The 24772-nt window shown below is 39.8% G+C and overlaps 1 protein-coding gene across 2 annotated transcripts in view; it reads left to right on the forward strand.

Moving 5' to 3' along the window:
- The window catches only part of cux2b (cut-like homeobox 2b), a 168742-nt gene that overhangs the window by 136070 nt on the left and 7900 nt on the right, over positions 1–24772 (forward strand). For both annotated transcript variants that reach the window (XM_028458282.1, XM_028458283.1), the window contains 12 exons: positions 10227–10367; positions 11627–11747; positions 11814–11899; positions 13592–13658; positions 18085–18133; positions 19475–19555; positions 20517–20687; positions 20849–20907; positions 20997–21045; positions 21475–21574; positions 22207–22812; positions 24116–24217. In XM_028458282.1, coding sequence (XP_028314083.1) covers positions 10227–10367; positions 11627–11747; positions 11814–11899; positions 13592–13658; positions 18085–18133; positions 19475–19555; positions 20517–20687; positions 20849–20907; positions 20997–21045; positions 21475–21574; positions 22207–22812; positions 24116–24217 — 1632 coding nt within the window. The remainder of the gene's footprint in view (positions 1–10226; positions 10368–11626; positions 11748–11813; positions 11900–13591; positions 13659–18084; positions 18134–19474; positions 19556–20516; positions 20688–20848; positions 20908–20996; positions 21046–21474; positions 21575–22206; positions 22813–24115; positions 24218–24772) is intronic.

Below are 24772 nucleotides of genomic sequence, written 5' to 3' on the forward strand. Positions count from 1 at the left end.
GGTTATTTGTTGACCAAAATTTTAAGCATTATGATCACAGGTTTATTCATCTGACTTGAATGAAACAGAAAATAGTAGAATAGATGAGAATAGAATAGAATAGAACATACAATAGTCAGTTGAATAATTAAGTATGGATTATAAAAACTATGATTGAAATGAATTGGCTTTCATCAGAATGAAATATTGTGATCTGAATACACTCCTTTAACTGTGTGAGTGTGCATGAAAGCCTCAGGCATTTGGGTGTGTGTGTGTGTGTGTGTGTGTGTGTGTGTGTGTGTGTGTGTGTGTGTGTGTGTGTGTGTGTGTGTACACTCTTCCTCCTTGACATCGAATTATTGTTTCGAGGTGGTTTTAAGTCAGGGTTGCTCAACCTGTGGGTCGTAAACATTACGTTGGCCAAACGTTGAAGAAATGGGTCCCTACTTTAGTTTTCAATGGCTAGTTGCAATTCAACTGGTGGTCGTTATGATTGGTGACGCGTCACGTCATAAGTGAGAGTTTATTGCTGTTGGTGTTGAAATAATTCTCAACCACTTGTTCAGTTATGATACAATACCAACACACTGCAGACGACCGCTATGCATTTGCTTTATAATCAGAAACCAGATGAAACGATCAGTAGTCAAACTGTAACATTTTTTACTGAGAGATCCTCATATTGAAGTTTGTCAGCAGATTGTTTTGGTAATCACCTGCATAAGATCACGCCGTTCATTCAGCATCACGCACATGATAAACCAACTGACCATAGACGATATTAACACAAACCATGCCTACATGTGTCTAACCAATCACACAGCAGAACAAGAAAAGAGACAAATAAAGTTCTCATGAAGCTTTTATTCATGTGATATTTGTACCTCTAACAGTCATAAATGATACATTTACATCCAGGTTCTTTGAAAAATCATCTTTAATATTAATAGTAAAGCATACCTCTGCATAAAATCCATTCTCAGTGTATATACTGTATCTGTCTGTCTGTGCACGTGTGCTGAGAGTGATGAAGCTCCACCTCTGTTTCCATTCAGGTGTGTCTCATTTGCTTCCCTTCCTATTTGTAAGAGTGCACAGAGTGTCTGTTGGTGCATTGTTGATCTGTATCCTCTTTTTTCACTATTGCAGTCATTGTGTTAGTTTCTGGTTTATATTTATCACCATTATTTCATATTTTGACAGATTTTAGCTCATCAATTAACTCCTGCCTCCTCTATTATATGTATCTAAGTTCTCCAACACTTCATCTCTCTCTCTCTCTCTCTCTCTCTCACACACACACACACATATAAATATAGGGTCATTTTAGAATGCAGCAGAAAAATACAGAAATTTCTGTTTATTCTCACTGTCAAACAATAAACAGATTTCTAATTTCAGCTCTTAACCATGTATCGGTAAAAAAATAGTTTTAAGGTATTATACAGTATGAATTGGTTTTTCCTTATACAAAATAAAGTTTTTTTGAGTCATTTGTTTGAATTTTCTGGGGGAAAAAGACAGCGATTTGATAAAATGACATATCCATGTATAGCGTGGATGATTTTGTTTTAAATGTCTTTCCCTTGGCTGTGTCATTATGTGAGCACAGCAGCATGCTGACCAGAGCTATTCAGTCATTGAAATGCAAAAAGAATAGTTGTCCTCCTTCCGCAGCAGTAGGAGAGGCCTGCAGGCGCGGCCGAGCGGCTCCGTTGTAATTGTGCAGCAGGAGAAGAGTGCAGTGCATTTGAGGCAAAAGAAAAGCAGGGCATGTAAAAAAAAAAAAAAAAAAAAAAAAAAAGCTTCCAGAGAATAAAAGCTCTCAGATTATGCACAAGTGATTAATAAGAGCAGTAATAAACAAAGGCCCAGGAGATGTTTGAGGTGCTTAATAATGCATTATGTTCATAAAGGAGCCACGGCTCTCCAACCAATCCCTTAGGAAGGGGAGTCCCCTGAAGGAACTGGAGTGTGTGTGCAGGAATGTGTGTGTGTTTGTGCAGCTTTTAGCATATAAGATGTAAATAATGAACAGTAATGGAGTGTATTTGATGATGGCACTCTTTGAAGTACCTGGAAATTGAACATTTTAACCCTTAGATGTTATTAGGATGTCACACAACTTTTGTTGACTTTGTCTGAAAGTTTAAAAGTTGATCAACTCTGGGAGGTGATCTGGTGGGACATTTTTATTTAAATATTAGTAGGCGTTTCTGTAATCAAATGCTATTAACCTTCTGGGTTTCAGGGTAGTTTTGTCCATTTTTGGCATTTTTTTTTGTTTTATCCTTAGTCACCCTGCATGTATACATGGTGTCAGCACAACAGTGTGTAACTGAACTATTGTTTAAATTTGCCAAACAGCGTCAAAACAATAGACATAAAATCATAAATCAGTGTCATGCATTGTCATATAATAGTTGTGTTTTTTTATCTACTATTTAAAAAATCTTAATGCTTCAATATAACGAGTGATTTTTGGAAATGTGATGCTTTCAGCTTCGTGGAAATACTTTGGGGAATCTTATTTCAACATAACTATGGCACAGTGGACAAAGATACACAACTCAACCCTATCCAGCACCTTTGGGATGAACCGCAACGAGACCTTGTCGTTTAACATCAGTGCCTGAACTTGTATATTACTTTTTCCTAATAAATGAGATATTCTCATGAAAACACTCAGAGAAGAATGGAAGCTGTTAGAGCTGCAGAAGGAAACATTGTCTTTACTTTTGTTTGGATAGTGTATCTTATAGTTAATGGGGATTTTTTTCTTCTCCTGGTCGTACATTTGTCCCAGAATAAACCTATTTTTTACGTTTTACTGCTCACCTGCACTAGATATCATAAGAGGGAGATTTAGGAATTAATTACAGCGCACGTTTCTTAATATAACTCTGATTTTACAAGGTGTTAAACCAATTCATATATGAAATGTATGCATTTTTACCTAACTATATATATACTGTGGAATAAAAAACACCTCTGATTGCTTAAGTTCTACAATCTTTAATAGAATTTGGTAAAACAAATTATAAAATCTAACAACATTTGTCTGTGCTATGGGCTAAGCTATTCACTGTGCTAGTGTTTTTCACCTGTGTGAAGACAAGAGGATAATCTAGAAATCTCTCTCACACATACTGACAAGTCAGGGAGTGGCTAGAAATCCAGTGAGGATCTTAAACCCACAGAACACAGACGTGGAAAATATTAACACTCACTACTAACCTAAAAAATAAAACCCTTACAGAAAGTCAGAAATGATAACTTTGGGCCACATTTTGCTAATTATTTTATATCAGCTAATAGTATCATAAACCCTATTTATACGCAGGTATGGCAAATACCTACAAAATAAAAAATATTACATTGATAATATTATATAATAAGACACAAACATGAACATTTTTGGGGGGTCCCCCCTGCCTCTGCCCTTTATGTGATATAAACACTGGTAAACAGTTTGAAGCAGCGGTGTTAAACACATTTTAGTTCAGGGGCCAAATATGGACCAGTTTTAGGTTAAATGGGTTAGAGGCAGGTAAACAAGCAATTTCCACATTATTGTGCCCTAGTTAGTACTTTCATGTATAAATAATAAAATATGTAAGACACAGTTCAAACAATAAGTGATAAATATCCATCCCTGCAGGATCTTTACTTAAATTTCCTTGATTTTATGACCAATTTTATCAATTCTTTTAGTAAAATTGCAAGACTTCTTGCAACAAATTAGGATTAGAAATGAATGCAGTCTGTGATATAAGCATGGGGGAAACTGTGGGTCCTGCAAATATTGTGGAGTTTCATTGAATTTGTGTATTTTGTGGGACTGAGATATCTACAACTGAGTTAGTTGCTAATTAATTTACACAATGTTTTCCCTGTAAGTTTTACTTTCTCCTGTGGGCTGATTTGATTTGGACCCCCGGGCTTTGAGTTCGACACATGGTTTAAACTTTAAAGTTTTAAATCATCAAAGTCTCTACATGGCTGCATTTTGCTGCTGATTCATTGGAAAGTAGTCATGTCATTACTAATGCAGTTTAACCACTTTATGTCTTGATGCCGTACAGTATACCAGCCAAGTTTGTTCGTTTCTGCACTTTAAGGAGTTCTACCGATGTTTCTGCTGGATTTAAGTCTGATTTCATACGATTTCTTTTTAATTCTTATATTGTGTGTAAATCAAGTATTATGGGACAAATAATCAATATTTAAAAGCCATAAAGCAGTTTTCCTCACCAGAGGTACTCCAAATGTCCTGGAGAGCTCCAGTCCTGCATGTTTTAGAGGCTCCCCTTTGTTATTAAAGCTCTCTGTAGCGCTGCATGATGACACCAGCATTAGATTCAGGTTTGTTTTTAGTGTGTTTCATTTACACAGTATCACATTAAATGTCTGCCATAACATTATCACAACTTTCAAACCCGTATCGACACAGTCGTGTAAAACAGAAGCATTTTGCTTCAATTGTAGCTCAGAAGCCAAAAAAAGGAGCTTGGTTGATGAAATTCACTGTGATTTGTTTTCAGGCAGGAAAAGGAAGTGGGTGGTTTTGTTTTTGTCTAATTTTCAGTGAAGTTTGTTTGGGATGTTTTCCTCCTGTGTTAATTTTAAACGCTGAGCTCTTTTTTTGTCGAGCGTTAGAAAGGTGGCAGCCTTGATGTCGCTCCTTCCTCGTCCTTCAGCGTGTCAAACAAAGACGAGGAGCGTGAATGAAGAAAAGCAGGTTAAAAAGTTTCTCCCTTTCAGCTTTTGCTTTGTCGGTGCTCACTTTGCTTCACACACTCATCATTCTTCCCACCCACCTTTTTATTCCACGGTTCCCACATGAAGGTAACAGGAGACCTGGGTTTGCTTTCTGAATATCAAACACTGGTTGCTTTTAAACGCCTTGTTTCTGCATTTGTCGCCTGCAGTTTACGTTCCCTCTAATCGAAGCTCAGCCTTGACGGGTTGAAGAAAAGCGGCTGCCATTTGTCCCACACATCTCTATGGCTTTGCATCGTGTGTGAAGAAGAAAGTGGAGCCATAGTTTGGGTCCTTCGCCAATATTACGGCAGATTTACTGTTTGTTGCAGCAGCGACGTGTTTACGGACCTTGAAGTCCACTCCGAGGGAAAAAAACAAGTGTTTTGAATGAAGAAGAAAAACCTTGGAGCACAGCCTTGTAAATTAATTTGTTCATGTTGTATGATGGGAACACAGCTGGCCTCATTAACATGCGCACAACAAATAATTATAGCTTTTTTTTCTCTCCTTAGCCAGCCAATGCTCGGCTAATGGGCTTGCTGGGTTAATTATGTCAGAGCGTAATTACACAGAGCCCGGGGAGACATAATGGTGCACCCTACTGCGCGCACACACACTAATGATGGTGTAGCGCTGACAGGGCCGAGACGGACCGCCACGACACACCTGCTTGTCCTGGTACACACACACAAACACACGCGCACACACAAAGAGCCTGTGCACTCTCCTCCACCCGCAGAGCCGTCCAGTGAAAACACCTTGATGAGAAATCTGCTTCCAAATGTGGAAAAACATCCTAACAGTGACATGTTGACCATGAGGACGTCGCCACAGGGACGTAACCTGATTATTGCACCACCAAAGTGATGAAACTCAATATCAATGCTGTTGAAATTCTGCACAAACTTTACGTTAGCCCAGAAATGATAAGAGTCTAATCAGCATAACGCTAACTTTGAGCAAAATAAGATACCCTTGATATGTTAAATGAAATCCTTGTGGGAAAAGTAACTCACTTGAAAACTGCTTTACATGTTAGGATAAATGGCCTGTGTTGAACCTCAGAGGTTAGATTATTGTAGCCAAGGGATAATAGGATATAATTAATTAATTCATGTATTTATTTACTAATGTATTTGATAGGGACAAGTGCGAACAATCAACACGTACCACACTACAACATTCATAGCCAAGGCTACTTTGCAATGGCAGAATGTGTACATTTATAGGGTGTAAGATCCACTTACATGAAGAAGTACAGTATGGACTTGAAGCTAAGATCCTGTGGGACAAGCGGACTCGGGTCAGTGACCCCCTAACTGTGAGAGTGGCTCCAAAATCCAGGAACAACATCTTTGAAGCCTCAGTTCTAAGAAAACCTAAAATTTTGATTTGGGCATCAGCTGTTGTAGCTGAGCATCGTGGCTCCTGGTCACATTTGTCTCAACAACAAGCTGAGTATGAACATTATTAGCAGGTAAATCGTGATTTCTACACTCACAATGAATTTTGTGTCTGCACCTGTGAAGTCATTTTCTTCTTGATAAAGCTCTGTGTATCATAGGATCAGACTATACTGTCTGAGATCATCTGTGTTTATAATCGGTCTGTTAAACCTATCACAATGTGGCACGATACCTACAGAAATTTCCCTTCAGGGATTAATAAAGTAATTCAAATTCAAATAATCCTACTGCAACACTCAATGGGATCTACACCATCAAACAAAAGTATTCTCATCAACAGTCACAGTTTAAACTCCATCAGGAGTGAGTCCTTCTGCAGTTCTAACAGCTTCCCTTCTTCTCTGAAGGCTTTCTATTAGATGTTGGAGTCTTTCTGTGGGAATCTGTGTCCATTCATTTGGTAATGAGGTCAGGCACTGATGTTGGTCGAGGTTGTTACATTCCAGTTTATACCAAAGGTGCTGAATGAGGTTGAGGTCCTTGTCTTTTTGGACACAGTCATGTTGGTATAACAAATGACATTCCCAAGACTGTTCCCACAAAGCTGAAAGCATCACATTATCTAAAATGTCTCTAAACCATATGATGACCATACAGTCAGCACGCACATACACTATGCCGAGTCGACTGATCCAGGGGAGGGGGAAAAAAACCCACAAAGCACACCTGTACCACACCTTCTGACTAACAAGACAACACAGTTCTGGCCAGACTTAAGTTCTCTGTTCTTGAGAAGTACATAGAACATTTTAGTCCAGTTTTTGAAATAACCCTGGAAGTGTACAAGATGAATCTTGGTGAATCAATAGGGTTTGTTAGACAGTGTGAGGAGAGCAGTGGTGTGGAGTCTCAGCATGTGGTTGAATCATAAACATAAATAAGGCTTCTTCATTCTTCAGAGGAACAGAAAGCTTTGGTCTCAATGTGGAAAGACAAAGAAAGAAATGTTTTTTAGCCACTGAGTATTCCAATAAAAAAGTCCTTCATAAGCAGAAGAGATGACCAGTTTGACGTATGAAGGAGAGTTGAAGAGATTAGGACTTGGTTTGTTGGGTTGGTTTTCTGTTTTGTGTTCAGGTTATTGTTGTAGGTATTGTTTTTTTTCCTCATGGCGGTTGGTTTCCACATGTGCATATTGAACTTGTTCAGTAGCTCACTGAGGCTGGGACTGGTGCTACTCTACAGAGTCACAGGACTTCGACACAAATGTTAATTTAAAAAAAACACAAAACAACAACAAATCCACCAAATGACTACAAACACATGCAAAATCACAGAAAAATACACAGGAAAACTACAAAAATACACAAAATAACTAAATAAAATGATGGAAAAATGCCTGAAAGGAGTCTTGACCTTACACCTTTGCACCTGTTGTTATCTGCACAGGCAGTTTTCATAAATCACCTGCAACAGGTGAATAAACAGCACATCCGTAACACAAGAAGCTACTAATGCTAGCCACTGAGATGATGAATTTTCTTCTCTTTAACTTGTCCTTTCCATCCTTCCGTCGGTCTTTCGTGGAAGTCAGTCATTAGTTTAAATGGAGTCCTGTTTCACCAAATTACAAGCCTCAATCAGTCTATTTGCAGTTAATCTGTGGTGCTTTAGTTAATATCAGTCTGGTCACTGGAAGGTCATGGGTTAAAATCCAGACAGGGATAATAAAAATACTGTACATGTTTTATTCTATTTCAACTCCACCTGCAGCCCTTGGTCGACTATTATTAAAATGCTAATTCACATAGTTAAAGATTGGAGCAGAAATAAGTAGGAATAATTGTCATGCTGCTATAAATGACTCAACAAAAACATTTCTGACACAAATTAGTAACAAATTGCTATAATTCAGCTTTAGACCCAACATCTAAAGTACAATCCTGTAATGAGTTGCGTATGGCTTTAATGTAAAAAGAACTTCTTGCACAGTCTTAAGTGTGAATATCCCTCAAGAAATATGACATTAAAGAAGTAAGTTTTAAGAAGGACAGGAAAACAAGTGCAAAAAAGTTCTCTGTATTTCTTTCCACTGAAAATGATTGCAGTTGCAGCACTTTTGTGAAAAGTTGCCAACCTTAAAATTGTAAGATCTGCAAAAAAAAACACATCTCATTTTATATTGCTAATTAAATATTTGTTTAATCTATCCTACAACTTTTTTCCAACCCCAGCAGTGAACAAGCCTGGTGTAATGTCCCAGTTCAATTTCCATTTCTTTGGAAGCGCAGGAGTGTCGGCCAGAGGAAACATTGCATTTACCGTCATGTGATTTACGACCCTAAATTATTCGCCCAATCTTTTAATCGCAACCTTCATAATTAAGATAAGGGATGAATTAATGAGTCAGGCGTTTGTGCAGATCACAAGGTGCGGAGTTGTTGGATTACCGCCTTAAGAAGACACCACGGCGCTTCTTATTAGCTCCGTCAATTAGTTTTTCAAAGTTATAAAGAGTCTTTCTGGACTTTTCAGATTCCAAGTCCACGGAGAGCCTCTCCTCTGATCTACTTTGATGGGGGTTAATGTTGTATGCATCCTTCACTTTATTCCCCTGCCACTGATTGATAATCCTGCTCTGCCCATGCATGAGAGATCCTTTCCATAATCTTTGATCATTAAAAGTTAAAAAGGAGATATAGGAAAGGAGCTGATAGAGTGATTTCTGTGACTGTGGGTCGATGAGAAAGCAGCGCTTTGAGTCATCCTGTTTGTCTTAGAAGAGCTCTGCTCTTAATAGCGATGTCCCCAGTGACTGATGCAACATCTCCACGACTGCTGTAACAATGACTGCAGACAATGTCTGACTGTAAACGGTCCTGGGAAAAAAAAGGCTCAATCTATTAAATGGCCCAAAATGTTTGTCTGATGAAAATGCAGATATTTGGAGCTGCAACGCGACAGCAGGATTTCAGCAAATTGCAATGTCCCCAAACTTTTTCGCCGCCTCTGATGCGCTTTTTTTTTTAATGTTGCTTTCCTTTTCGTGGCCCTGTCGGTTCACAGTTTGCATTTTCTCTCTTTGGCGTGTGGCAAAGTTTATCCGTCTGTGGCTTCAACTTGTGATGAAAAGTCACTTCAGTGGGATTTTACTCTGACGAGGGGATCCGATTGGTTCTACACAAGAAGTCGGATGAAAGCTGTGGGAGAAAAGTTTGTGCAGCAAAGCAGCAATTTTCCTCCTCTTTTAAAGACTTTTGAAGGGCTGCGATGCATGTGTGCGTGCGTATGTGTGTGTGTGCCTCTGTGTGTGTGTGTGTGACTGCGTGTGTTTGTGTGTGTGGAGCTCCCCAGAGCTTCCCTCTCTGTGCTTTGGCACTAGAAGTCACCTCCTTTGGTGTTCGGCAGGCAGGTACACAACAGGAGCAGCTCCTTCTCTCTGAGCTGTTGAACTTTTCGGGAGGGAAAGAAAGGGAAGGGGAAGATTAAAAACAGCCCTGTGATGTGGAGTGCCGAGCCGCCTCCTGAGAATTCCTGGCATAATAATTTAAATGATCAAATGATACAGAGGAGACTTGTTAGCTGAGAAACAGCCTCCTAGTTGGCCCCATGGGCCCGGTGCTGCCGCGCATGCATTGCAAAACAGCTCCTCTGTTGTGCTAAAGAATCCTGCCGTTTTTTTTTAACCCCCTTTTCAGGAGCTGACTTTCTCCACACTTTACTAAGGTGTATACTTAAATCTCTGCGTTCATTGTAATCTCTTTGTCTCCTCTTGCCATTTGTCAGCACATGAAAAGACTCATTAGGCCTGACTTTGGTACATGCAAAAGGGTCTGCTGTCATTAGGGTCCAGCCTGTGAACATTTTCAAAGGCGCCCGAGTGGGGAGACGTCTAAGAGTCACTCCTTCGAAACAAGTCTCGGAGGAATTCTCTTCCTCTGTTCACGCTGCGATGCAGAAACCCCAGTAATGTGCTTTACAGGAGACGTATACGCTAAAACAGCTATTTTCCTTTTTTTGAAAAGTGCAGGGAGGCTCAATAGTGCTTTCTGCTCAGATTTGCTGTTTTCACAGATCCGGCTCCAGTGCTGGAAGCCTCGCATTCCCTGGAGGAAAAGCTCCAGCAGCTTCAGAGCTCCAGCCCGGACAGGGAGGCCCTGCTCCGAGAGGTCAGCGGGCACTTGAAAAAACACCTGGAGTGCCTTGAAAAAAGAGGTAAGACCAAAACAACACTTTTTAAAAATAGTAATTCTCCTCATGTGAAGGCTCAGGATACTTTATGTCTGTCTCAAATAGGAAAGTCTGAAGTCTAGTCTTTATGATGGGAGAGTGAAGGAAACTAGCATTAAAAGTTGGAGCTGGTTCCTCAGAGAGGAGCCTGACAGCTGAATGATCAGCTGAGCTTTCTTCATTTAGACACTTTAGGAACATCTGAGGAACTACACACATAAATTCCAGAGCTTTGTTTAAAAACAAGTTTTCATTATCTGTTTTTGATTTTGAAGTCAAATTGCATCTAAATTGTTTCCACTGTATCATTTTATTGTGCTTCAAAGCAGTGGATCCAAGCCTGAAATAAGACAAGACACGATAAGACAATGACTTGTTAATTCCACAAATATATGAGACCTGATGATTAGATTCAGTCTAAAAAACACCAGTGAGTGTTATCTTTCAGCTTGGTTTTTAGAGGGCGGTTAGTGTAGGTAGGGGATAGCCTCAACTTTCAATTATTTGTTATTTATTGGAAAAAATGCTGGTAACTGTAATCTAATTTATTTGTAATTGAACATGGGTAATTGAAAATGTAATTGTAACTAAAATATTGAATTGACCCCAACCCTGCACTCAGCCTTATTTTAACTATGCTGCTTTAAGGAGAGGGAAGGAGTCAAAGGGTGTTGGTTGGGACAAGGATCCAAACGGTGTGGGGTGGGTGTATGGGTCTCACTGGTGGAGGTGAGGGGTGGGATGTGTTTCTTGTAAAACACTTTTTTCACAAACCTAATTGTGACAGGAGAGTATGTAGGCTATATTAAATAATTGTTTATGTTTCTTTAACGATGAGGTTTTACGTTGTTAATTTTGTTAGATGGCTAAATACTTGTTCATGTGGATCTTGTGTGAATTTTATATTTTGATAAGCACATTGAGATCACTTTGTTGTAAATTGTGCTATACAAATAAAGTTGAATTGAATTGAATTAACATTTGCCAGCAGTAACATATAAAATTGTCATTGGTGTTGACATTGGTGGTCTCGATTTGGAATGGGCTGCCTACCCTACCCTAGTGCTCACGGCACGTCACTGGTTTTAGGCCACATTTGTAAAAACAGTGGGGATCCCTTTAAGTCGGGATTAGTTTAACTCTGAAAGTGTAACAATGTTTCACCGACCATTATACTGTATATACAACTACTTCGTCAGCCAAGAGCCTTAAACATCAACAATCACTTGATTCATTGCTCACAGAGGACGACCCAGCGCTGACAGAGGACACCTCTAAATATAAAGAGTCCCCGATGACCCCCAACAGCACCCCAGCTCCCGGGGCCCCGGGCTCCCCTCAGCAGAACCAAGCTGAGGACCATAGGTGAGGACCACACATGACGTTACCAAAGAGTATCTGTAACAGAACTGATAGAGGTTTCTCTTCCAGGGAGGTCGGTGCGAACAACAGCGCTGATGTCAGTATGACTGAGAGATTATCAGAGGCCGAGGAGAAGATCAAAGTACTGCATTCATGTAAGTAAATCAACAAAATTATTTTCCGACAATGACGGAATCAACAATCTACCAACCCACTGCATTCAGAAGATGTTCAAAGTCTGAAAGAGGCATTATGAATAAAGAGGTACTAATATGTTTAAAGGTCCCATATCATGCTAATTTTCACCCACCTCTATTTGTTCTAAGAATCCCAAAAACATAGTATTTGAGGTTTATTTTCCCAAACTCACCTGTTTTCCAGAGTTTTAGCCTCTGAAAAGTCACTTTCTGAGCAACTCTACTCAAACAGGCTGATTTGCGGCCTACTTATGAATATTCATGAGTGGGCGTGTCTATAGACGGGACACCGACTTCCTCCTCCTCGCACAGTGATGTAGGGCGAGAGGACGGCCCGCCCTCCTCCCACCTACTCCGTAGCTGAGCTCATGCTGCTTTATAAACACGAAACAGATCGTGGGGGCGGGGCGTTCACCGGTACATCCTTAGACTGTAGAAAATACATACATAGCACTGCACGAAGGACGCTGAAATCCTCACCCTTATGGGCGTGTCTGTTTACATGTCAATCTCGGCAGAGAGCTTCCTGGAGGCACGGCTTCTCCAGCTCAGTGCCGCGTCAAATTCGTCATCAAAGTGGAAACACGTCATCAAATTGGAGCGAGGTGTTTGGGCTCACCCTGCAGTAAGAAAGGAGCAAATCACCCTCTAACTAACGATTGAAGGAATCAATGAAAAAAACACTTTGGGCATGTGTATGAAGCCCAAATAGCACTTTATGATGTTTAAAGCACAGAAAAGTCAATTTAGCGTAACATGGGCCCTTTAAATAGTCCAGAGGGATTAGACAAGAGTAAACTAAATGAGACAAGACAAGGCTAGTCACGGCAAGACCAGACTAGAGTAGACAACATCCAAGACTAAAGTAGATGAGACTAGACAAGAGAACACATGAAAAGACACGACAAGGATAGACGTGACAAGAAAAGATCTGGTAAAACAAGATATGATAGCAAAAAGGAGACAAGACTAGAATAGACAATACTGAACAAAACCAAATACTATACGTGGTCATAAGACAAGGCAAGACAAGACACAACACAATAAGACAGGTCAAGACACGGTAAAACAAGATCAGATCAGACAAGATGCAAGATGATACGACAAGACAAAACTTGAGTGGACTTGACAAAAAACACAACTTGATACAACAAGACAAGATACAAAAAAGCAAGACTAGACTAGATGAGATAAGACAAGATTAGAGACTAGACTAGAGGAGACTAACGTAGATGAGAAAGATGAGACAAGATTAGACTTGACAAGTTGACACAAGACAAGGCAAAACACAACAAGACTAGCGTAGAAAATAATAGGGAAAGCAAGACATGATACCACACAACAGAACAAGACATCACATAACTAGACGCTACAAGACTAGACTATAAAAGGCTAGATGAGACTAAATCAATAATAAAGCATCTAAATTTGGAGTTGTGATGCTGGGCCAAATATCCTCTCTAACTGTTGTCATGACATCATGTTTAGTCTAATCAATTTCAGAGCATCACAAATAGGAAATGTTGTTACTCACTCAGGATTTTTGCAGTTAAAGGTTTTATTTTCATGTATTTCAATGGGAAACTAATAAAAGGTCCAAGTGTGTATGTTTGTATTGCTGATATCTGACTCTGCTTTGCCTCCTAACAGCTCTGAACACTGCCCAGACGGAGCTGCTGGACTTGCGGTGTAAATACAACCAGGAGATGGCGAGCAAGTAAGTCAGCCTCATATTAAAATCTTCAAGCATGCCATGTGCTTCTTATTTCCCCTACATAAGCCCACGACCCTAGCAGAGGAATGGTGCAGAGTGAGAGTGACTGAGCCGCTAATGCAGGTCGATAGAGAAGTCTGTGTTGGCCTTCACCAACAGCCCAACCTTGACAGCCTGGAGAAGAATTGCTCCATTTAAAGATTGCTTCAGAAAACACTCGAGCTCGTCCTGGTCTTTGAGCGCGACGTATCCACCGCGCAGCTGAAATGAATCTGAGCTTGTATGAAGGATGTCGATAGACATTCAAAGTAAAACCTCCTTTGTTTGGGTTTTGCTGCGGAGCACGGGCGGCCGCTGCTAATGGATTTCTCCCAGGCTTAATCCATGGCAAGATTGAACTGATGTTTCTCGACCTGCTGCCATCCATTTCACTGGATTGGACACATTTCAGTTTGGCCTTTCTTCCCCCTTCATCCCTGACGTTTCATACACGGCCAGTGTGTTTCTATCTGGTCCCGCTCCTCTTGGCTGACCCCAGAGCAGCAGCGATGCCTCCATTACTCTCACTGACTGTTTCCTCAATGCTGATAGAAAAAACTATTTGTCTGAGTGGCCGAGCAGGTAATCAATACAAAACATTTTCAGCACAAGTTCATTAAAGCCGGAGCTGACACCTGTTAGTGTTTGACACCATCCACACTGGCTCTTATCTATAAGATCTACACCAGAGGTGGGCAACCCTTATCATAGTAGAGGATCCACATATGGGATTTTCCATTCAGAGGGCCACTTTATCAGAAGTCATGTCAGCATTAGTATTATGGATAGAACAAGGGATTACAAAGATAGTTTAGTCATCACATGTTGCACTAATAAAAGACAAACATCTTAGTTTAAAACATTTTAAACAATTCTGAAATAATTAAGATTTCACTGCTGAAAAAAGATCTATTATTAAATCTATTAATTTATTTACTTTTGATATTTTTTTGTTTATTTAAACAAAATTTGGTCTAATTAGCTATATGACACGGACGAAACCTTAACTTACATGTTTTGAGACAATATCACCCATTTTCTACCCGTATAACACTCTGGCCTAATGTCTAGTAAGTTTAGCAAACGTGTGGACGTGTCACATCTTGTGCAAAATCTTACGCTACGCAGTCTCACAAGATTTAATTTTGAGGTTCCACACATCTGAAGCATAGAATGGAAATGGGTAAACTGAAAAGACATTTTGAAACAGAAAATGAGAGGCTCTACACAACAACAAGAAGCTCAATAAATTACAATAATAACAATGGAGATAAACACACCACGTCTCAAATTCAACAAGCTCAAACACTTAACTTGTTTTTGCACCACAACTTTAAAAACAGCATTTTATACTTTTAGATAAAGTGCAGGTTTATAAATATCACTTAAAGAGGACATATTATGAAAAATCTGCTTCTGCTGTCTTTTTGAACACAGGTAACTTGACTGTCCACCGGCACACAAGATGTGAAATAAAACCATCCAGTCCTCTGTTTGTGGTCTGTCTAAGTCTTATAACAGAGAAAATAGCTCTGTTTCAAATGTTCTAAGTTTGTGACGTCACAAGTTGAATCGGGAAAGAAAATACCCTCCCCTCTGCTGGTAACTCCACCCCCGCCCTGATGAAAACTTTTGCGAAAGTCTGCCGTTGTTTTCCTCGCTAGCGAAGGAACGTGACTGTAGACTGCAGTCACTTCAGTCGAACGTGATGAGTCGCTTGAACATAATGGCACTTTTTGGTCACTCCATGAAAGGATGAATTCACCCAGAATGTAAACTTATTCAAGTCTCAATGTAGCGGGAGGGAGACTCTGCGGCCTCGGCTCCACAGACAGTGAAGGACAGGGGAGTCGCATCATTTACATTGATTTTGAATGTAATCTAGTCACTTCAGTCGCGTTCGGTGTGAATGCACCTTTAGTGTGTGCCACTCCACGGAAGAGAGGGGCGGGGGGGGGATTGGGAGGTCTTTGCAAAACGGAGCGCTCTCAAACAGCTGTTTTACACAGGGTCTTAAAGCTCCCCTGTTGCTTGATTCATTTTGTTTTTTGACCAAACCCCACAGCACAGATATGTCATTTAGACCACGGGGCACTGTTTTAAAAGGTAAAAATTATATAATGTGTCCCCTTTAACATAAAAACCACATAGAGAAAGAGTGAAAATATCACCAGTAGTACTCAGTATGTTTCACGTAAAATTAGATTTGTTTGCACAAAAATAGACGAGGGCCACATGTGGCTGGCTGTGAATTGCCAGTTTTAAGCAAAAGTCCAAATAGGGACATTTTTTACTTCCTATAATTTTCATTAGTAAAATATGGATCAGTTAGAGTTGAAATAAGACATAAAGCAACATCACACCATTTAGAATTTAAGTATGAAATCAGAATGCAAACAAAGTGGTGACACCAGAGCAGAGGTTGGAACCTTTATTATTAAAAAACACATTGTAGCCCAGCCTACTAAACAGGAGACTTATAGCCACAAATCAATTTCTATGAATAAATTAATGATTTGATTATTAATAGACTGATATTTTGTTTAAACTGCTGTCCATTTTAATTGAATGACATCTGAGTACAGCTGTTAAGTCACCAGTTGATTTAAAACATCTCTCTTGTGTCACACATCAGGAGTTTCATGTAGTCAACAAAAACTATGACGATAGATCAATGATATAGGAATTTATTTCAAAGTTGTTTACTTCAGAAATGTAATTTTTTTTTGTTTTTTCTGATTTTGTTAAAATGTGAATAAAACACTGTGTTCTTAAAAGCCATGTTTTTGGAGTGTCTGTGCAGTGGTTTGGCAGTTTGAGTAAAGTAAAACTGTAGTGTGTTGATTGGCCATTGTTCCCAGTTAATCCTATCAACATGGACAGTAACAGACTCTACAGGATGAAGCACCATGTCTCCTTCAGCATGTAAATCCATCCGTTTAAGTGCTCTTTATCAACAGTCTCTGGTAATGAAAAGGAGATGGATATGATTTAAATTAAAGCAGCCTGTTGTGTCAGCCGCAAGAACACGTTCACGTCTCTTAAACCAGCGTGTATCCAACCTGGCAACGCAGGTTGGGATTCTACTGCGACTCATTTTCTTACCTCCTCTCTCCCTCCTCCTTTTCTTCTTACTTCCAGTCTTGTCTAATTTCTCTCATGAAGTTGAAGAAAGTAATAAGACAGTCATGAAAATGTCGGGAGTTTTGTTCTCGTTATATTTACAAAATATGTGTTTCTTGCCATGTCTGGATCTGAATGACTTTGTTTTCAGCTTTATCTAACGGCACACGTAAAACCATTGCCATCCTTCTAGGTTTTGTGTATTTCTGGTGACTGATGTGCAATTAAGCTGCAGACAGAACAATAATTAGGATTTAATTGAACGTAATGTTGTCAGGTGTGTGTGTGTGTGCTTTTTTTAACAAGTCAAATCTGTTCTTTTGTGCATTTCTGCCTCTGGTGTAAAAAAAAAAAAAAAAAAAAAAAAAGACGTCTGTTGTAAAACCTTGACGAGGGTATGTGTGTATTTAAATCAGTGGTTAATTCGTCTTCATCTACCTTTAGAAAATCATCTCCCGTGTGAGCAGGAGAAGACTGTCGAGCTTCAAACAGACGCGTGTTTTAAATTAGACTCCTCTGATTGTCAGATCTATGAAAGTCAGTTTCAGGAGTTGTGAGGAAAATAAAGTGTCGTTGTTGGTGTTTAGAGCTTTGATGGACCTAAAGAAGCTTTTAGACTCAATCAAAAGTTTCCAACGGTTCCCTCTGTGTTCCTGGTTGAAAACTCGACTCTTCATGTCAGGAAATGTTCTCCACATTTCTATGGTGCTGCTGGGTTCTCTGTGTTTGCCTGCATACATCAGGCCCATCAAGAGTTGGAGTGAACGTTGAAGCAGGAGTAGGAGTTTTTCAAAATAAAAACACTTTCTTTGTGACCCAGCACCAAATGGTTCACGGACCCAATGTTTGGGGTTGATTTTTGTCAATGACAATTGTTACATTTTACATGTTAAAAGATCAGTTCAAATGTGTTTGTTACTAACTAGTAACATAAGAAGATGATAATATTCTATGAAATGTAATGAAAACAAAACAATTGCATAAATTAGGAGAAACAAATTATTACCTTTTTAAGTAACTACTAGCCTTCCTTATTACCTCACCCTCTAATTATAGTGAAACAGTGAACATTTAGTATTAAATAAGTGCTTTTCTAACTGGTAGCCCTTCGGACTATACAGTACCTATGAAATAGCTCACAGTTTCAGAAAGGTTGGTGACCCCTGGTCTACAGTATTCTGGGGTTTTGTGCTTATTTTATTTTGCTGCTGATGTATTTGTTGATGTGTCGCTCCTCGGTAACGCAGTTGTTCTCTCTCTGTTTCAGGTCAGAGGAGGTCGACTCCATCATGGCGAGTCTCGAGAAAGCGAACCAGGTGAGCGTCGCTGTCTGATTGAGACGCTCTTTTGCTAAAGTGCAGTAATCAAGCCTCGGCTTTAATTAGACACCCGCCTTCCTGGCGTGTGATTATTGAGTGTGAAGCTGAAGCATCTCAGGCTGCTCTCAGACGACTACCGTCATAGACTTAGGCTGTGTCCGAATAGTCCCTCCTAGCTCCTTTCCTATTCACTTTTCCTTAACCCCCGGAAGTCTTTAAGTGGTGGCCATGATAAGGAGCGTTCCAATTCTCTAAAAGCTAAGGAAAGGAGGTTCATTCCTAATTTTATAACCTCTTTTAGCCTAGGAGACACTGATGCATCCTTTAGCAAAGGAGACCAGACAATGCTGACCCACAATTCCTTGCGGCAATTCTTCACGGAAACTCACAGTGACTAAAAACAGAGCACTCTGAATCAGAGACATTTTTAGCCACATTGTTTTATTCGACAGATTTCATTCACCTAGGAATGCTTTGTGCAGTTGTACATTTGTCTACCTACAATGTTATGTAGGCCTATATCTTGCATAAATGTAACAATTTCAATCATCACACTCATTTTGGATTAATGTTGATTTTTGAGTGGAAGGTGAGTGTGAGCAACCATTCTCAGTGAGTTTCACTTTTGTTCCTCATAGCCTGGTAGCCTCATTTGCTTTGATTTCCATTCAAACCTTGTGATATTTTAGATTATTTAAGTGGTTAGAAGCACAGGGAAAAGTGTTAAACATGCGTTTTTAGTTGTCCATTTTCAAAAAGGTGTAGTTTTTTCACCACGGCAGAAGTCACTAACCTTCACCACTGTTGGATTATTACGTCACCTAGTGGAAGTGCATCTGATTATCAAAACAAACATGATTGCCTTTCCCTAACCCCTTTAGGAAGTCTCCTACCACCTTTCCTTAAGCCTGTGATCATCCATGAGGTTAAGGAAAAGTGAATAGGAAAGGAGATAGGAGGGACTATCTGTGTGTACTAACCCTGGACTGGTTAAGCTGGTCTACGGTTCATGGTTATCCCTCAGTGTTGATGCATTGGTTACTTTGTGTTCTTGTGTGTCTTCTTGCACCGCTCTGCTTTCCTCCTTCTCTCGCATGGCCAGCAGCTCTGAGATAAATGTTCCCAAAATGAATCGTTAATTAGCCGGGGCAGGTAAACAGTTTTGGGAATAAAGTGGGCCGACCAAAAAGCTGCCTCAGCAGAATAAATAGGCGGATGCTCACGTTTGTGAACGAGTGCGCCGCCTTTGATTAATGTTGGTGTTCTCACCTTGATCATCTCATTAGCCGATTGATAAAGTGTGTGTGTGTTTGTGTGCGTGTGTGTGCGTGTGCACAGAGAGCGGAAATGGCCCAGAAGGAAGTGGAGAGGCTGAAGGAGCAGCTGGTCAATGGTTTTCCAGCAGAGGGCAGCAGCAGGGTGAGCAAAGAGCTGCTTTCTTTCCTTTGAACCAGATTCACGGCTTAGACTGACTCTGAGTTATTAATAGATGTTGTTATAGGAGAGCTGACAATTCTCCGTGCTCTGTATTAACTTATCTTCAATAAAATAAATTAAAATAAAATGTAAAAATAAATAAATAAATAAAATAAAGACATTTTTTAATCAGTTTTAAGAAATAAAATGAAATAAACTATTTTCAAAAATTCTCAAGACACCTTTTTTTTTTTTTACAAATTTAAAGATTTAAAAAATCTATTGAAATTATTCTTAACAAAAAACGGCTCTTCTGTTTTTAATAAATTACATTTTTTTTAAAACTAATTTATTTTGCACAAAAACGAACAGCTGTTCTGTATTAGGTTCAATCGAAAACCATTTCATATTCCAAAAGATAATGTCAATAAAAAACACTAAAATTAGGAAATAAAATAAAAGTATTTTTTTAATAAAAAGAACAGCCGTATTCAATTCAACCAAAATATAATTTTCCTTTTTAAATGATACATTTTTTCTCAGGGAAAAAATATACATTCATGTATCTCATTTAGAAATGAATGTATCATTTTAAATGTTGAATGTAAATGTGAATATAAATAAATTGATTAAAAATATTTGAAGTAAAGTAATACATTTCTTTTAAAAATTTGAAGAAAATAGATGTATTTGAATGGATTTATGGATTTATGAAGAATAGAATAAAATTTGTAAAAAAAGATAATATGACAAACCACAACTAAGAGACTTTGAAGGAGCTCCATACCAGTGATCAGTTCCACATGGTTTTATTAGCTAAGCTGCTGGCTGAGCAGGGTCAAAGGGTTAAAAAAAAAAGAATTACATCAGATGTGTAATATTTAGTAGTAACTTTATAGTGCTCAGTCAGAGAAGCATCTCCAGCAATAACGTATTTTACTATTCTAACCCTTTGTGGTTCCAGGAGAAGAAGGAGAGTCTGGAGGCCACTATGTTGATCAAAGACCGAGAAATCCTTCGCCTCCTGGAGAACGTCCAGCGGCTGCAGTTCACATTGCAGGACGTTCAGGAGACATCTACCAATCAGATCCTGGAGCTTGAGCGTCAACTGGCCTATAAGACTGAAGCTATAGAGGTGAGACGTAGGAGATACGGCTGAGGAGATCCTCAAAACTCCACTAAAGCACGAAGGTGGAGAAAGTACAGATACTTGTGTTCATATTTTGATATAAGTTAAAGTACTGAAACAAAGTATTTTTTATCCTTTCTAAAGCTGCAACTTTTGTTTTTTTCCAGAGATTAGAAGCTAAACTGCAATCCCAGATGGACTATGAAGAGATTAAAACTGAACTCAGGTGACTTTCTGTGTTTCTCGCTGGTTAGTTGACTCGTTAGCATCGTTAGCATTGATGTATGAAATTGACTTTGTTTTCTTCTTTCTCAGCATCCTGAAGGTAATGAAGCTGGCCTCTGCAAACGGCAGTTCATCGCAGGTACTGGCTACTGTTTACGTTTAAGCCTAACCATACCTCCATTTACCGAATAGGACCTTTACAGTCCACACAATGTAGTCATAATGTCCCTGTGATGTCCCGCTGGTGTCAGGATAGAAGAATACTTGGAATCACTAAGACAGGAGCACTTTTGATGTTCAGCACCTTCTGCACCTTCTTAAAAAGCTCCCAGACCAAAAGTCTTGAATGTTCTTATTTGTCACATATTCATGAAAAAAGTTTATACACTGTTGATCTTGGCTAAATAAGAACACTAACACACACTCCAGGTGTTCATATGTCACATAAGTTGTGTGTGCATTTCTGTGTCAGTGTGTCATTGTCATTGGTTTCACATTACAACTAAAGCTGAAATATCAATGTGTTACATCCATGGTACTCACAAGTCACATGAACACACGTGTGCAGGATTCTTCCAAGGCTGCAGAGGCCCTACTGCTGGATAAAGAGACCTTTCTTCCATCACACAAGTACCTGATGGAAAAGAACAGGATTTTGCACAACATCGGTAAAGTACAGCGTGGTCGGCTATGATATTGATGTGGCTGAATGTGTGTTTGGGAAGTTTGGGATGAAGTGGTTTGATTTCAGAACTTTATGTTTGCAAGTCTTTTAGAAGTGATGGAGGAGCTTCCAGTTTGAATCCCTTTCTCAGACCCTAATCTCTACTACTGTGGGCCTTTGCACAATATTTAGCATTAAAATAAACCATGAGAACTAAACCTATAAAAAAAACATAATGCTCTAAGCTGCCAAATATTCACTCAGTGACATGTCAAAGTACATAGAACTTCCAACAAATTTGCAGCTACACTAAATGAACACAAAAGTATTTGGACAAAGTGTAAAGTTTTCAAATTCATTGAAATGATGTTGGGGGGCTGGATAGGGTTGGGGTCCATGTCTTTGTGCGTTGGGGCAAGTCATGTTGGAATAACAAAGATACTTTGTAAAACTGGGTGGGTGGAACGAGATAAGTTGATGGTTCTCCTCACTCTCTGTGGTTCTTCTTTGTGTCTTTGATTTGTTTTGTTTGTTTGCTAATGTGTGAATTGTACAGTGATAATGAGATTTCCTGGTTTGGTGCCATAGATGCCATCTACCCTAACAATAAAAACTCTTCCTTCATTCTGTCCCCAGATGATGATCACTGTGACCCAGATCGGGACACAGACCGCCCTCCCGGCTCCCATTCCTCATCCTCTCAGGCGGACAGCCGTGCCTCCCCGAGCCCTGGCCTCCCCACCATGGACCTGCCCCGTCCTTTTTCAGCATCCCCGTGTTCAGTGGACCGTCTGTCCGCTGACCACGTCCTCCACAAGCAGCTCCTCTCCCCACTCTTCAAAAAGGAGAACCTCATGTCGTTCCCCACCGCTCTCTATGCAGCTAAAGTCACCCTCATGTCGGGCTCCCAAGGCCCCACTGGTGCGAGCGGTGCAGATGCTGGTTTGCCTAGCGACCAGTCGGAGAGTGGGAGTTCGACGGGGGGAGACGAGGACCAGCTAGACACGGCCGAGATCGCCTTCCAAGTGAAGGAGCAGCTGCTGAAGCACAACATCGGCCAGCGGGTGTTCGGCCACTACGTGCTGGGCCTCTCTCAGGGCTCGGTCAGTGAGATCCTGGCTCGACCCAAACCATGGAGGAAGCTGACGGTCAAAGGCAAGGAACCCTTCATCAAAATGAAGCAGTTCCTCTCTGACGAGCAGAACATCCTGGCACTCAGGACCATCCAGGTCAGACAGAGAGGTAAGCACTACAGACACACACACACACACACACACACACACACACAATCATTGTGGAGCCATGGCATTTAGAAGAACAGAGAACCAGAGAATTTCTCTTGGAGATGAATAAAGTATCTATCTATCTCTAGATCTATCTATCTATCTATCTATCCAAATAACTTGCCCAAAGTTGTGATTGGTCAGAAATTTGTCATTTGAAATTACCTCGGCCAGTTGGCATTAAATGATCTGACACACTGTCATCAACGCTGACTTATGAAATGTGTCCCCTCATCCCTCTTCTGTTTGTTTTAGAAATCGAGTGTTGATCACATTTAGTTTTTGTTCAAGTTACCCTCAATAGTGTTACAGCTTGTCTGGTGATCATGTTATTTTATGCCCAGTTTCTGACAGTGGGGTTTACTAAAACAACGGATGTCCGAAAAACTGAAACTAAATAGATAGATACAATAGATAGAGAGATACCATAGATAGATAGATAGATAGATAGATACTGTAGATAGATACTGTAGATCGATAGATAGATAGATACTGTAGATAGATAAATACGATAGATAGAGAGATAGATAAATACGATAGATACAGTAGATAGATATATACTGTAGATAGATAGATAGATAGATAGATACAATAGATAGATAGATAGACAGATATAGTAGATAGATAGATACATACAGTAGATAGATAGACAGATAGATAGATACAGTAGATAGATACAGTAGATAGATAGATAGATAGATAGATAGATAGATAGATAGATAGATAGATAGATACATACATACAGTAGATAGATGGATAGATAGATGGATAAATAGATTGATAGAAATCACCTGTATCAGAACAAAATGTCTCAGATTTTATTTCATACTTGTGAGAAAGTGAAGAAGAGCCTAGTACTGGGTAAAGACCACAGAGACAGTGTAAAGTACCAGCAGCTTAAACAGATATAGACAACAAAGGAAGACATTAAGGACACAATGACATTACAGAAACAGTCATGTGTGAAACTGAAGAATGCTGCATCATGCTCATGTCTATCATGACGAAACCCTCATCTGTATGCGTTCAAACCTTCGGTTCGGACCTTACGACTTCTTCTTGGGTTTCTTCTCCTCCGCGTTGCTTTAAAACTTTGTTTTCTCCCCAGACTGGCAGCTTCTGAAAGACTGCAGCCTCAGACAGTGCATGCTCAAAGGCAGCCATTGATCTCCCAGTCAGGAGCAAAGCCTTGGAAGTGCTCTGTGATCAACCATCCCACTCACCCCAACCCCCCCTTCTCTCTCTTTTACCCTCTGTGGCAGGGAGCATCACTCCACGTATCCGAACTCCGGAAACTGGGTCAGATGACGCCATCAGGAACATCCTGGAGCAGGCCAAGAAGGAGATCCAGTCCCAGAGGGGAGGTGAGGACAAATTGCATGGTTACAATCCTCAATGATAAATGTATTAATCATAATAATGAGTGACTTACAATAATCTCTGTATTAAAAACCTCATGGAAAATATTAATTTGTGTACAAAAACTATTTTCTTGAAAACAAATGTCAATGTTTTGTTAAATGTATATGAACACTGTTCATACATGACACACCAGAGCTGTTTCTCCAACTTGTACAAACATTGTATAAACATGCTGGAACATTTCTTGGCACTAATATATAAATCAACAAAGTACAAAGAAAAATGAAACCCTCAGTACACAAACAAACCTTTAAACAGTGAGGGAAGGCGACCAGGGTGATGGCCTTCACCTGTGAGAGAACAAAGGAAGAGATGGATCTCCACAGACAGGGCAGGGGGTGTCATGCATAAACAGACACAGTGAGACCGTGAGCAACTCAAACCAATAAATGACAACATAAATCCGGGGGTAAAATAAAATGTGATCAGAGATAAACAAAAACCTAAGTGAAAAAGAGCCAATGACCATCAACAGGAACTGAACTGAGTGCCATTGG

The sequence above is a fragment of the Gouania willdenowi genome, chromosome 9, assembly GCF_900634775.1.
Source record: "Gouania willdenowi chromosome 9, fGouWil2.1, whole genome shotgun sequence".
NCBI lineage: Eukaryota > Metazoa > Chordata > Actinopteri > Blenniiformes > Gobiesocidae > Gouania > Gouania willdenowi.